Below are 15423 nucleotides of genomic sequence, written 5' to 3' on the forward strand. Positions count from 1 at the left end.
TGTGGACAGGATAATACCATAGTAATATTCCCAGTCAGGATAATAATGTTGGGCAGATGCCAGTGTTGCAACTCTAGTGGAAAAGCTTGGCCAAACATGCTGCATGTTCTGGAGCACAAATGTTCAGTACCATTACTGGAGACCATAGCCTTTTCTGTATTCAATACCTTCAGTCATTTCTTGAAATCACATAGAGTAAATCAAAGTGGCTGAAGACTGGCAACAATAATTCTGGGAGCCAATGGAGGAGGTTGAGTAGGACATCCACTTGGTACTTCAGGCTCATGATCTTGCAAATGCTTCAGGTTTCTCCTTTACACTTCGCTGCCTGATTCCCATGTCCTTCATGAGAATCGTCCTTCTACAACATCGTATACAGTAAAGGATACTTGCATGTATATTTGTAATCTAAACCACCTATGCTGCTTGGAAGCCAATACAATACGTTGCACTAGGCAGCATCAGGAAATAATTGTGCTTCACAACTGCAGCAACTGGGGTTTAGTCCTGATTTTGGGTGAAGTTTGCATTTTCTTCCTATGACCACTTACGTAGGTTTTTCATGATGCTCTGGTTTTGTTCTGCTTCTCAAAGACATAATGGTTTGGAGCTTAATTGGTTACTGTGATAAGTCCTTATTATAAAAGGATGGTAAGAATATCTAGCTGGAGTTAATAGACATGTGAGAGATAATGGGTTACAGGGTCACATATGAGAATAAGATTGGTAGGATTACTTAGTGACTTAAGCATGGACCCAAAGGGCTGGATGGTCTCCTTCTACATTGTAATGGTATATGATCAATATGAAATATGAGAAAGTGTAACCTGTCTTATTGATGAAGAGTAGTCTGTTCCAATAAAGGCTCACTGCCCGAAATGTTGACTGTACTCTTTTCCATAGATGCTCCCTGGACTGCTGTCGCTGCAACATTTTGTGTGCGTTGCTTCTCATGTTTGTTTCTTATTGAAAATTTGTTATCTTAGCTAAGCAAAACAAACTTCACAAATGATGGTAGATAATGACCATGCAAGAGAGACTACAGATGGTGAGAATCTGGAGCAACAAACAAAATGTTGGAGGAACTCGTAGGGTCAGGTCAATAGATAGTTGATGTTTTGGATTGAGAACGATAAATGACCTGAAGCTTCATCTGCTTTAGTTGCTAGATAAAAGATATTTTCACTGAGGAGTCAATGCAAAACCTTGTTGTATATAGACTTGATTTACGTAGTCATAGAGTTGACAGCATTGAAACAAACCGTTTGACCCACCGTATCCATGCCAAGTAGTGGACACACATTTATATTAATCCCATCTTCCAGCACTTGGCACGAAGCCTTCAATGCCTAGCTAATCAAAGTGCTTGATTAGACAGTTAATTACTGTCAGAGACTGTTTTCATCCCACTTAGGCAGAATGCACCACTCTTTGAGTGAAGATATCCCTCAGCTCCCCTTTAATTCTAAATCTATGGCCTCATATGTTAGCTATTTCTGATATGGAAAAAAGTTTCCTGCAGTCTACCACTCACAATTTTATATACATCAATTATATCTCTTCTGAATCTTCTTCACTCCAGGGAAAATGGAGCTAGCCTCTCCTGTCTTTTAGTACTGTCCTGGATTGTTTATAAAATCATAGGAAGCATAGGTAAGATGAATGGTCACATTCTTTCCCAAGGGTCTAAAAGGACATAGGCTTAGTTGAGAGGGGAAACATTTAAAAAGGAACCCATGGAGCAGCTTTTTCATATAAAGGGTGGTCAGTATATGGAATGAGCTGTCAGAAGAAGTGGTGGAAGTGGGTATTGCTACAATATTTAGACCTATACGTGGATAGAAAAAGTTTAAAGCAGGGGTTCCCAAATGGGGTCCATGGACCACTTGCTTAATAGTATTGGTCTATGGCATAAAAAAGTTGGGAACCCCTGGTTTAGAGAAGAGGTACTAATTCAAGTAGATAACTTTGTCAGCTTGGGTGAGATGGGTTGAAGGGTAATTTCCAGGTTGTATTACTCTATGACTCCCAATTCAGGTTTGCACTCCCTCAGCACTGCACCAGTGCATCATGATGTACCAGGCAACCAAGCCCCTCAAGTAGGTCTTACACCCTTAGCCATCCTACTCAGAGCACTACCTTTGACCTGATGTCATTGGAACTATTTTCTCTAATTGTCTTTTGTAAGCAAGATTGTAAAAATGCAAACAAAAATGAGCTTTTTTTTTAAGGAAAAGGATTCATTTATGACCCTGGCAGAAACAGCCTTGCAAAATGCTTCTACCGTGACATATGTTGACTGGAGGATTTCCCCATCAAGGGCAATAGAAGATAACCTCCTGTTAGAGCTTCCACCACAGTTGTATGTTTCATTGTACCCTCAGATGGGGATTCCTGCCTGCTTTGCTGAGATCTAGAATGCAGGCAACAAAGAAATTTTCAAAAGGTGGATGTTGCTTGCTACTACAATTCAATATTCCTTTTTACAACTTTTTACTAGGTGTGACTAGTGAGCCTGTAGATGTCAATAAACCAGATCAATTTGAAGAAGAACTTCGACAGAAACTTGAAGAAGAGAAAAAGAGGTTGGTGGCCATGTTTAATATAATTTATGAATAGCATATGTATAAACAAAGTCACCAAGGAGCATGTGAAAACGGAGACACAAGAAACTGCAGATAATGGAATCTGGAGTGATAAACTATCCATTGGAGAAATTAGCATCTTTTGGGGGAGGAGGAGGAATTAATGACATTTTGGGTCAAAACCCTGTATCAGGCCTAAGTGGAGAGACGAAAACTATCAATGAGAAGGGGAAAGGGCGAGACAAGAGGCAGTGAGTGATTGATGACCCAAGAAGGCGGATGGCGGCAGGGAGGAGAATTGGAAGACAAAGGTGGGTCAGTGATAAGTGGAAGCAGAAGTAGAAGAAAATAAATGGCAGGTGGAGCCAGGAGGAAAGAAGTTGGAACAGCTGCAGGAGAGTGATAAGCAGGAACACAAAGGCTACCAATACAGGAATGTGGTTAGCAAGGAGGATCCAGACATAGAAAGGAGATTAGGTAGGTGAACTGGTGAGAAAATGTTTCCATTATCACATTCTGCATCTTAAATTCATTGGCCATTATTGGATAATTGTCATTATCACACTATTACTAATTATTATTATGCTAATTTGTTCCCTTTCCGGATTCACCTCCATGGTCTCATCCAACGGTGGTTCCTCCATCCCCAATTCAGTATTTCCCAAACAGCTGAAAAACATATGGTTGAGGGTAAACTCCAGTGTGGTTCAAAATCATAAAACACGCCTTGTTTTTACCTATAATGACTGTTCCATCCTCTCATTTCCCAATCCCCTTGCCCACTACTAATTCAGCCCTGTTGTAAGAGGAAGCAAATGGGCAGGAGTTCCCTGCTTCCCCAGAGTGCACTAAGTTATTTGGAGAGTTTGGAGAATTTAAGGCACCATACATCTGACAGTGGTTGATTTAGAATTGTCTCAAGGGAAGCAGGTCATCTAGAGGTGATTATTGACATGAAGATTCCTGGAAGATTTTTAAAAAAGCATTATCTTTGTAAATAACCCATCACTGGGAGTACGCTGCAATGCATAAGTGAATATATTTCCTCGTTTGTGATTCCAACATTCCTGTTATCTCCAAGGGGTAATATATGGTCAGACCATATCCCCAACCTGCTTCAATCACTGCCCCAGCATCCAGCCATGTGCACCTAGTTAAGAAATGACAGGAGTACATAAATCTTCCAGAACCATGAATATGAAAGACTCAACTGGCCTAAATTCTCATGTCATAGTGAATTAAGCAAGGTTTTCTGAAATGAAACCATGCAGTTCTACTTTAAGGATTCTCCTTCAGGGTGTCTCTGGTTTAACCCTTCTCAGATGGTTTATTGTAATTGGTTAATCATAGGAATTTATGCAACAGAAAGAGGTCATTCATCCTGTGATAAAGGAGACAAATCCATCTTCTAACTCGTGGCCCACAGTCTGGCGAATTATTTTACATCAAATCTAAATGCATTTCAAATCTGTTAAATGTTTCTGCGTCCAGCATTATTTCAGAGACCCCATTCTGTTCCTAACCATTGCCTTTTGGGTGATGGTAAGAATTTGGGGAGAAGGGAGTTGAATGAAACGCTGCCAAAGAAACAAGTCAATGGTAGCATTGAGGATTTGGTGGCAGCCATTTCATCGTGGTAATGGCAAACATTGCCATATCTAACTTAGTATATTCAGCAGTGGATCTGGGGTGGTTACAGCTCTGGTTGGAATCATTTCTGGAGGCTTGACCACATGAAATGCTAACCATATGATTCCCAGAATCCTGACATCTGATCAGATTGATTAAACACATTTTATCACACTTACCGTAGAAAAGTGATGGGCCTCCTCTGGCTGAGTATCTTTCCTTGTAGTTCCATATTGTCAGACATTTTATGACAAGGATATAATGAAGGTAATAAACTTAAGCATGCATTGTAGATTTGTAAATGGATCAAAAATAGGAGGCGGAAATAAATGGTTATGTACAATGTCCTGTGTATATTACTAAAAAGGGCTTCTTTGGTTTGTTACGAGTAGGAATGCTTCGTTGTCTGATAAATGTTTCTCTCGCCGTTGTTTCGCTTTAGAATGGCTGATATGGTAATTGTATTCATTTGTTAATCAATGGGGAATGTTATTGTGTTTTGTGAGGCTGGGAACTTGGGGGAGGGGTTGCGCGGGTTTGGGGTGTGAGGAGAGTCGGGAGGAGAGACGGGCGAGGAAGGTGGACGGGCGCTGGATGGCTCGTAAGACCACCGGGGTGGTCCCAGGTGCGACGAGGTGGCTGTCGGATGATTCGTTGATTGAGCTCCTACGATGTGCACTACACTGACTGAACTTTGATAAGTTGGTGCATTTTGTTTTTTTCTTTCCTTGTATATATATATATTGTATTGCCTAATACTTCTTTAGTTAATGTTAGTAAACTCTATAAAGTGTATTTCATAACGGTATTTGGTGTGAAGTTGATACGGTGGGCGGCGCGAGGCATAAACTCGATTCTCACAGCACCTGCGTGTACGGGAGGTGGGTTGGTGTGTGGCTGGATCTCCTTTTCCCCTAGACATATACCAGCCTTTTGGGTAAATGTTACATTTGATTTTTAAGTTGGGAGGCTGTAATTATTTGATTGATGTAGGGAACACTGTTAAGGCCCCAGTTGTTCACAGTCTATATCAATGATTTTGATGAGGGGCCAAGCTTATCTTTGTATCCAAGTTTGATACAAAGATAAGCTGTAGAATCAGCATTTTTATTAAAAAATAAAATGCAGAAAGGTTTAATGATGATACGAAAAGGCTAAATAAATGGATATAAACAAGCTAAATATAATGTGTAAACATAATGTCATCTGCTTTGGGAAAATAATGGTAAAGCAAAAGTTTGAAAGCAAAATGATAAAGCCAAAGCAAGAGATTGAAAGTGATGATGTCTAAGGCTACGTCCACACTACTCCAGATAAATCCGTAACCGAAGCTTTTTCTCTTCGTTTTTACCCTCCATCCACACTAAAACAGCGTTTTCATCCCCCGAAACTGGAGCTTTTCAGAGACACTTTCCAGAGTGTGTATTTTTGAAAATGCTGCTCAGACAGATCAGTGTGGACGGGGTAACCGGAGAAATCTGAAAACGCTGTCAGACGGCATCGCGCCATTTCATTGTTTTCTTGAACGCAACCTAACAATTTCAGAACAGACAGCAACGAGACTGGTGCCAGAAGAGTTAGAAATGAACTCACCAAATACTTTGACCCATAACTTACTGAATAAATAAGTATACTCACTTTCCCTGTTTTCTGTCCTTGCTCGTATGAAGGTGGTTTTACCTATTTATGCAAGTACAATAGATGTGTAACAGCCTAATGTATAAATGTGCATCTTGCATAAATGTGTACATCTCTGACAATAGATGTGTAACAGCCTAATGTAACATTGTATGGAAATACAAGATAATACTGCTGCAGACATGTTTTACACATTTAACAAGGTGCTTTATTAATACAAAAGAGTTAGTCAGTTTTTCAATGTTCGTCATCAGCCGGGTCATACAGTCCGTGAACTCCCTGTCAGATGCCTCCATACGCTTCAGTATTTGTTTTTTTAACTTTTAAATCTTCCTGCGCGAGAGCCAACAGCTGCCCGTCGTTTAAGTTTTTCTAGTCTGTAACTGAACAAACACGCACCGTCTTTCACAGCGAGATTCAACACCAAACATGTCGCTTGTTTTCGGTAGATGTGTCCTGCGCATGCGCAGTAGGAGGAGATTTGACGAGATTTCCGTTTCAATGTGGACGGAGATAATTTTAAAAACGCATAGTGTGGACGCCTATTGTTTTTACGCGAAACCGGCATTTTCAAAATTATCCGGTCTAGTGTGGATGTAGCCTAAAGTGGTATTGCTGAGAATTCATGTGCACAGACAGGAATCAATTAGAAGGCTATCAGTATGTTGGTCTTTACTTCTAAAGAGAAAAGATCTGTTAATCAGCTTATAAAGGGCCTAGGTGAGACTGCATCTGGAATAGTGTGCACAGGTCCAGTCTCCCATCTGAAGATTTGTTGAATTGATTCTTGGGACAGAGAGTTTGTGTCAAGAGAAGAAATTAAGCAGATGTTAGCATGTGGGTATTATTGAGAAAAAAAAAGAAAATTTGGGAGCATAGGACTGCTGAGATTGCTCTGAAAACCAAAATAGGCATGATGAGCTGAAAGACTTCTTTCTATGAGATAATAGATTATGGGCATACACAGAATGAAGAATGGGAGGATGTCATTGAAGTATATACAATTCATACCAGGCTTGACATGGTAGATACAGAGAAGACGTTTCCTCAATTGGATTTCCTATAGCAGGGAGTCATAGAGTTATACGGTACAAAAATGGGCCTTGGTGCAACTGGGCCACGTTGACCAAGATTCCCATCTAAGCCCTTGTTTGGCCCATATCCTTCTTTTCTATGCATATGCCTGTCTAAGTACCTTTTAAACGTTGTCAATGTACCTGTCTCAACCAACAGGTTATCCCAAATAGTTATCCCTCAGATTCCTTTTAAATCTCCCTCCTCTCACTTTAAAACTGTGTCATCCAGTTCTTGATTCCTGAACTCAGGTAAAAAATGCTATGTGCATTCACCCTCTCTATACCACTCATGAATTTATGTACCTCTAAAAGATCACCCCTCATTCTCCTATGTTCCCATGTAAATAGTGACAGCAACATCCTCATAAATCTTCTCTGCATTCTTTCCAACTTAATGGCATCTTTCCTTTAGCAGGGTGGCCAAAACTGAATTCAACATTCCAAGCCTCAGTTAAAAAATAAAGGATCAGCTTTTCCCAAATAAGATGAGAAGTAATTTTGTCACCCTGAAGATAGGGAGTCTTTGGGATTCACTACCCAAGACATCTGAGGAGACTCAATCACTGAGTCAATTCAAGACATAGATTGTATGGTGAGGGAGTCAACATTGATAGAAACATAGAAAATAGGTGCAGGAGTAGGCCATTCGGCCCTTCGAGCCTGCACCACCATTCAGTATGATCATGGTTGATCATCCAACTCAGAACCCTGTACCTGCTTTCTCTCCATACCCCCTGATCCCTTTAGCCACAAGGGCCATATCTAACTTCCTCTTAAATATAGCCAATGAACCGGCCTCAACTGTTTCCTGTGGCAGAGAATTCCACAGATTCACCACTCTCTGTGTGAAGAAGTTTTTCCTCATCTTGGTCCTAAAAGGCTTCCCCTTTATCCTTAAACTGTGACCCCCCGTTCTGGACTTCCCCAACATCGGAAACAATCTTCCTGCATCTAGCCTGTCCAATCCCTTTAGAACTTTATACATTTCAATAAGATCCTCCCTCAATCTTCTAAATTCCAGTGAGTATAAGCCTAGTTGATCCAGTCTTTCTTCATATGAAAGTCCTGCCATCCCAGGAATCAATCTGGTGAACCTTCTCTGTACTCCCTCTATGGCAAGAATGTCTTTCCTCAGATTAGGGGACCAAAACTGCACACAATATTCTAGGTGCGGTCTCACCAAGGCCTTGTACAACTGCAGTAGAACCTCCCTGCTCCTGTACTCAAATCCTTTTGCTATGAATGCCAACATACCATTTGCCTTTTTCACCGCCTGCTGTACCTGCATGCCCACCTTCAATGACTGGTGTACAATGACACCCAGGTCTTGTTGCATCTCCCCTTTTCCTAATCGGCCACCGTTCAGATAATAATCTGTTTTCCTGTTCTTGCAACCAAGGTGGATAACCTCACATTTATCCACATTAAATTGCATCTGCCATGAATTTGCCCACTCACCTAACCTATCCAAGTCACCCTGCATCCTCTTAGCATCCTCCTCACAGCTAACACCGCCGCCCAGCTTCATGTCATCCGCAAACTTGGAGATGCTGCATTTAATTCCCTCGTCTAAATCATTAATATATATTATAAACAACTGGGGTCTCAGCACTGAGCCTTGCGGTACCCCACTAGTCACTGCCTGCCGTTCTGAAAAGGTCCCGTTTACTCCCACTCTTTGCTTCCTGTCTGCCAACCAATTCTCTATCCACATCAATACCATGCCCCCAATACCATGTGCTTTAAGTTTGCACACTAATCTCCTGTGTGGGACCTTGTCAAAAGCCTTTTGAAAATCTAAATATACCACATCCACTGGCTCTCCCCTATCCACTCTACTAGTTACATCTTCAAAAAATTCTATAAGATTCGTCAGCCATGATTTTCCTTTCACAAATCCATGCAGACTTTGTCCGATGATTTCACCTCTTTCCAAATGTGCTGTTATCACATCTTTGATAACCAACTCTAGCATTTTCCCCACCACCGACATCAGACTAACCGATCTATAATTCCCCAGTTTCTCTCTCCCTCCTTTTTTAAAAAGTGGGGTTACATTAGCCACCCTCCAATCCTCAGGAACTAATCCAGAATCTAAGGAGTTTTGAAAAATTATCACTAATGCATCCGCTATTTCTTGGGCTACTTCCTTAAGCACTCTGGGATGCAGACCATCTGGCCCTGGGGATTTATCTGCCTTTAATCCCTTCAATTTACCTAACACCACTTCCCTACTAACATGTATTTCCCTCAGTTCTTCCATCTCACTAGACCCTCAGTCCCCTACTATTTCCGGAAGATTATTTATGTCCTCCTTAGTGAAGACAGAACCAAAGTAGTTATTCAAGTGGTCTGCCATGTCCTTGTTCCCTATGATCAATTCACCTGTTTCTGACTGTAAAGGACCTACATTTGTCTTGACCAATCTTTTTCTTTTCACATATCTATAAAAGCTTTTACAGTCAGTTTTTATGTTCCCTGCCAGCTTTCTCTCATAATCTTTTTTCCCTTTCCTAATTAAGCCCTTTGTCCTCCTCTGCTGTTCTCTGAATTTCTCCCAGTCCTCAGGTGTGCCGCTTTTTTTTGCTAATTTATATGTTTCTTCTTTGGACTTGATACTATCCCTAATTTCCCTTGTCAGCCACGGGTGCACTACCTTTCCTGGTTTATTCTTTTGCCAAACTGGGATGAACAATTGTTGTAGTTCATCCATGCGATCTTTAAATGCTTGCCATTGCATATCCACCGTCAACCCTTGAAGTATCATTTGCCAGTCTATCTTAGCTAATTCACATCTCATACCTTCAGAGTTACCCTTCTTTAAGATCAGAACCTTTGTTTCTGAATTAACTATGTCACTCTCCATCTTAATGAAAATTCCACCATATTATGGTCACTCTTACCCAAGGGGCCTCGCATGACAAGATTGCTAACTTACCCTTCCTCATTGCTCAATACCCAGTCTAGAATGGCCTGCTCTCTAGTTGGTTCCTCAACATGTTGGTTCAGAAAACCATCCCGCATACATTCCAAGAAATCCTCTTCCTCAGCATCCTTACCAATTTGGTTCACCCAATCTATATGTAGATTGAAGTCACCCATTATAACCACTGTTCCTTTATTGCACGCATTTCTAATTTCCTGTTTAATGCCATCCCCAACCTCACTACTACTGTTAGGTGGCCTGTACACAACTCCCACCAGCGTTTTCCGCCCCTTAGTGTTATGCAGCTCTATCCATATCGATTCCACATCCTCCAGGCTAATGTCCTTCCTTTCTATTGTGTTAATCTCCTCTCTAACCAGCAATGCTACCCCACCTCCTTTTCTTTCCTGTCTATCCCTCCTGAATATTGAATATCCCTGGATGTTGAGCTCCCATCCTTGGTCACCCTGGAGCCATGTCTCTGTGATCCCAACTATATCATATTCATTAATAACTATCTGCACATTCAATTCATTCACCTTGTTACGAATGCTCCTCGTATTGACACACAAAGCCTTCAGGCTTGTTTTTACAACACTCTGAGCCCTTATACAATTATGTTGAAAAGTGGCCCTTTTTGCTTTTTGCCCTGGATTTGCCTGCCTGCCACTTTTACTTCTCACCTTACTACTTTTTGCTTCTACCCTCATTTTATACCCCTCTGTCTCTCTGCACTTGTTCCCATCCTCCTGCCACATTAGTTTAAATCCTCCTGAACAGCAGTAGCAAACGCTCCCCCTAGGACATTGGTTCCAGTCCAGCCCAGGTGCAGACCGTCCTGTTTATACCAGTCCCACCTCCCCCAGAACTGGTTCCAATGCCCCAGAAATTTGAATCCCTACCCCTTGCACCATTTTTCAAGCCACGTATTCATCTGAAATATCCTCCTATTTCTACTCTGACTAGCACGTGGCACAGGTAGTAATCCAGAGATTATTACCTTTGTGGTCCTACTTTTTAGTTTATCTCCTAACTCCCTAAATTCACCTTGTAGGACCTCATCCCGTTTTTTACCTATATCGTTGGTACCTATGTGCACCACAACCACTGGCTGTTCACCCTCCCATTCCAGAATGTCCTGCAGCCGCTCAGAGACATCCTTGACCCTTGCACCAGGGAAGCAACATACCATCCTGGAGTCTCGTTTGCGGCCGCAACAAGTTGATGCAACAAGTTGGATTCTGAGAATTCCCCATCAGAAATGGAATAGCAAAAAGGAAATGAGACAGGAGGGGAAACTGTAAAAAAAAAGGATCACATCCCTCCTCCTACAAACTTCACCTCTCCCTTGAGGAGTGTGCCTGTCAGTCATTAGTGTGGTTCCATAATTACCTGTTCCCAAAGGTACACCAGTCTGTCATTCTTGTTAGGTACAGGAAACCCATCTTGGGTAAACAATTAAAGCCTTGGAGTTAAAATCTCACCAGGCTTCATTCCTGCCACTTCTACTGCCTTATACCCTTACCCAGAGTAGCAGCAGATTCAGTAAGGTGGAGACAACTTCCCCTAAACAATACCAACATGGAACATAGTATTTTAATCTGCATATGAAAATGTTGTAAGACACATTTTATATAAGCAAATAAAATTTGACTCTGAACTGGATAGATATTTGTCAAAGGAACTCATCCCATTCAGTATTGCTAAATCTGTTATATAGTAACACCAGTACTAGTTTCTTGTCTCCATTCATTCCAATGAAGTCAACAGAATGAATTTTAGAGAAAAAGTACAACATGCTATATGCACCATCAACTTAATTTTCTGGACACAGGACCACAATGATATAGAATTATGAAGTAAATTTAACGTAAATTTATTATCAGAGTATGTACACATCACCACATACAACCCTGAGATTCTTTTTCCTATGGACATTCTTAGCAAATCGAGAGACAGTAACTGTAAACAGAATCAATGAAGAACACGCTGTGCAAAAGATTTAAAATATTAAAGATTATTTTTAAAGATTAGAGCTACATAGAGAGGAGATGAAGTCTTGGGAGAAAATTCCCTGAGAGACCCTAGTCAGCTGGAGCTACAACTGGACAAGGGAGGGTAAGGAAAATTGGATAATACAAAGGGGCTAGGTTTGAAAGATCATTTCCAAAGATCATAGGACTAGAGGAAGATATAGATCATGGGAAGGGTGAGAACAAGTTTTTATTTTGCCAATTTAAGAGCTGAGGTAAGAAATTTTCAGTCAGACTCAGTCAGCCTGGGTTAGTGGATGTGTGAGTTAGGACAGAGACGACATAGTGTTGGAGGAACTCATGTTTGTCCCATGATGCAAAGTCGGAGAATGATGGTATTTCATTGGTTGAACCTGAGTATTGTGAGGTCTTATTGGTAGATAAGCTGAAGTTAAGATAGAGTTGAAGCTAAATGATTCAAAAAACATGGGGTTGGAAGATCAGCTCAGAGGCACAAAGGACAAAGACATTAGTGAAACATATGAGTTTTGCATATGAGTTTTTAATGAAACAAGCTAGGCAACCTACAAATATAGTACAGCAACCTATAGTGTCAATCATGTTATTTTTTTATTATTGTCACATATACTGAATTACAGTGAAAATATATTGTTTGCATACTAACCAGTCAGATCAGTCTATATAGAAGTACATCAAAGGAGTAAAGAGGAGAGGAGAGTGCAGAATAAAGTGCTACAATTACAGGGAAAGTGCAGTGCAGGTAGACGAATGAAGTGTAAGGGCTACAAAGATTTGGAGATCGAGTATTCATTGTTAACATATGAGAGGTCCATTCAGGATTCTGATAACAGTGCAATAGAAAGTAGTAAGTTGGAAAAACAAAATGATAACTTTTCTATAAATATTCCCAACAGATGATTAACAGTTAACACAGAAAAGCACATTGGATAATCGCCAAACAACCTACTCTTATTTATCATCTGATGAAACTCTGTCTCATTTTGCCATTCACTAGCTTATTTAACTAAATTCTCAAACTACAGCCTGTGTGGTTGCATGAAACCATTTTTTAGAGTATAACCTATTCTCTCACCGGATCGTAAAAGCTTCTCTAAAGCATCCCTCCAGAATAAACCTAAGCAGCTCCTCAGTTTTCAATCTAAACACAGCACAGATCTTGCACCATAATTACACACTTAAGGCACATTACGAATAGGACTTGTACATCAGGTCAGTGTACATTTGGTCTGTAGGCATGGCAGCAAAATGCATTAATTGCTTCACAAAGTTCTCGTCCATTAATTTCACACAAGTCATTGCTTCACTTTCATTTATGTTCAGCTACAAAATGACCTTCAACCGGCTGAAGGGGCTGAAGACAGAGACTGAGCACCTGCAACATCTTCTGCAAAAGGCGAAGGTGATGATACAAAAGGATTTCGAGGCTTGGTGGTCTGAAGAAACAGGGAGGCTCCAGGTAACACAAGTCAAATTAAGTCACTTTGTATTGTAATTTTGACCATATCTGCTGGTACAGTACACAGTAAAAACAAGATGTTTTTCAGGACCATGGTGCTACATGAAACAATACAAAAACTACACTGAACTACGTAAAACAACACAAAAACTACACTAAAGTACAGACCAACCCAGGACTGTATAAAGTGCACAAAATAGTGCAGGCATTACAATAAATAATAAATAAGACAATAGGCACAGCAGAGTGCAGTAAGTTGGTGCCAGTCCAGATTCTGGGTATTGAGGAGTCTGGTAGCTTGGGGAAGAAACTGTTACATAGTCTGGTCGTGAGAGCCCGAATGTTTCGTTGCCTTTTCCCAGATGGCAGGAGGGAGAAGAGTTTGTATGAAGGGCACATGCGGTCCTTCATAATGCTGTTTGCTTTGCAGATGCAGCGTGTAGTGTAAATGTCTGTAATGGCGGGAAGAGAGACCTCAATGATCTTCTCAGCTGACCTCACTATCCACTGCAGCATCTTGCAGTCTGAGATGGTGCAATTTCCGAACCAGGCAGTGATGCAGCTGCTCAGGATACTCTCAATGCAACCTCTGTAGAATGTGATGAGGATGGGGGGGTAGGAGATGGACTTTTCTCAGCCTTCACAGAAAGTACAGATGCTGCTGGGCTTTCTTTGCTATGGAGCTGGTGTTGAGGGACCAGGTGAGATTCTCCACCAGGTGAACACCAAGAAATTTGGTGCTCTTAATGATCTCTACAGAGGAGCCATCGATGTTCAGCAGAAAGTGGTCACTCTGTGCCACAAACATTCCAACTCGTGTTTGCTTGTTTTGTCAAACTTTCTACAATTCTGAATCTCTGTGAATCTTGGAAACTAGATCATATGAAGGATTTAAAGTGGAGATTCATAAGCAGAGCCATAGAACTACTTAGGGCAGAAATGGGCCCTTTAGCCCTTCATGCTAATTCCATTCCCGGGTAAAGCCTGTATCCGGCTACTCATTTTCTATTCCTGTCCAAATACCTTTGAAATATTGTAAGTGCACTTGCCTCTACCATCCCTATAAGATTAAAGGATTTAAAGAATTGAGGATTATGGGGGACTGACCCAGAAGAGGAGTTGAAGACAGCAAAGATGAACTAGGATCAAATGAAATAGCAGAGCCAGCACCAGGAGTAAAATGGCCTAATCTACTCCAATTTACTTATGTCCTTGTGTTCCTGAAGAGTTTTACATAAGTCGAGTTTAAGATGACACTAAAAGAAAGGTACGGTGCTGTGCAAATGCCTTAGGCATATGTAAAACAATCCCTTAGCGCAAAAATGCTTTCAAACTACTGAAATGAAAAGTTTCTAAATATAAAAAAACTATGCATTTATTATAATGAGCGGTAAAGAATAATAACAATCAAACCAATATTTGGTGTAATTATTTGCCTTTAAAACTGCATCAATTCTCTTAGGTACACTGTCATGCAGTTTTGTAAGTAAATTAGCTGGTAAATTGTTCCAAATATATCTGAGAACTTTCCACAGTTCTTCTGCAGATTTTGGCTGTCTCGCTTGCTTCTGTTTCTCCAGGTCATCCCAGATGATGTTGAGATCAGGGTTCTGTGGAGGCCATACCATCTGAAACCATATAAAAAATTTAGTGTGCCTAAGAATTTTGCACAGTACTGTACTTTTTAATGGCAACACGAGTGAATCTGCAGATGCTGGAAATAAGTAAAAACACAAAATGCTGGCAGAACTCAGCAGGCCAGACAGCATCTATGGGAGGAGGTAGTGACGAGGTTTCAGGCCAAAACCGGGTTTCCGGGTTTAGCTTGAAGCAGAGATTAGACAACTTTGAATTGTTTTCCCTGGAGTATCAGAGGCTTAGGGGAGAACTGATAAAACTGTATAAAATTTTGAGCCATAGATAGAGTTGATAGGTCGGTGTCTTTTTCCCAGGATGAACATGGTAAATATTAGAGGATATACTGTATATATCATGAGCTGCCAGAGGAAATGGTTGCAGCAAATAAAATAACAAGTTTTAAAAAGCAATTGACCAGGTATATGGATGGGAAAGGCTTGGAGGGTTATGAGCCAAATAC

General features: G+C 40.8%; 1 protein-coding gene across 6 annotated transcripts in view; it reads left to right on the forward strand.

The window, feature by feature from the left end:
- Positions 1-15423, forward strand: part of kif6 (kinesin family member 6) — a 569609-nt gene that overhangs the window by 459734 nt on the left and 94452 nt on the right. For all 6 annotated transcript variants that reach the window (XM_073056062.1, XM_073056057.1, XM_073056056.1 and 3 more), the window contains 2 exons: positions 2501-2585; positions 13190-13325. In XM_073056062.1, coding sequence (XP_072912163.1) covers positions 2501-2585; positions 13190-13325 — 221 coding nt within the window. The remainder of the gene's footprint in view (positions 1-2500; positions 2586-13189; positions 13326-15423) is intronic.

The sequence above is a fragment of the Hemitrygon akajei genome, chromosome 9 (genome assembly GCF_048418815.1).
Source record: "Hemitrygon akajei chromosome 9, sHemAka1.3, whole genome shotgun sequence".
In the NCBI taxonomy this organism is placed as follows: domain Eukaryota; kingdom Metazoa; phylum Chordata; class Chondrichthyes; order Myliobatiformes; family Dasyatidae; genus Hemitrygon; species Hemitrygon akajei.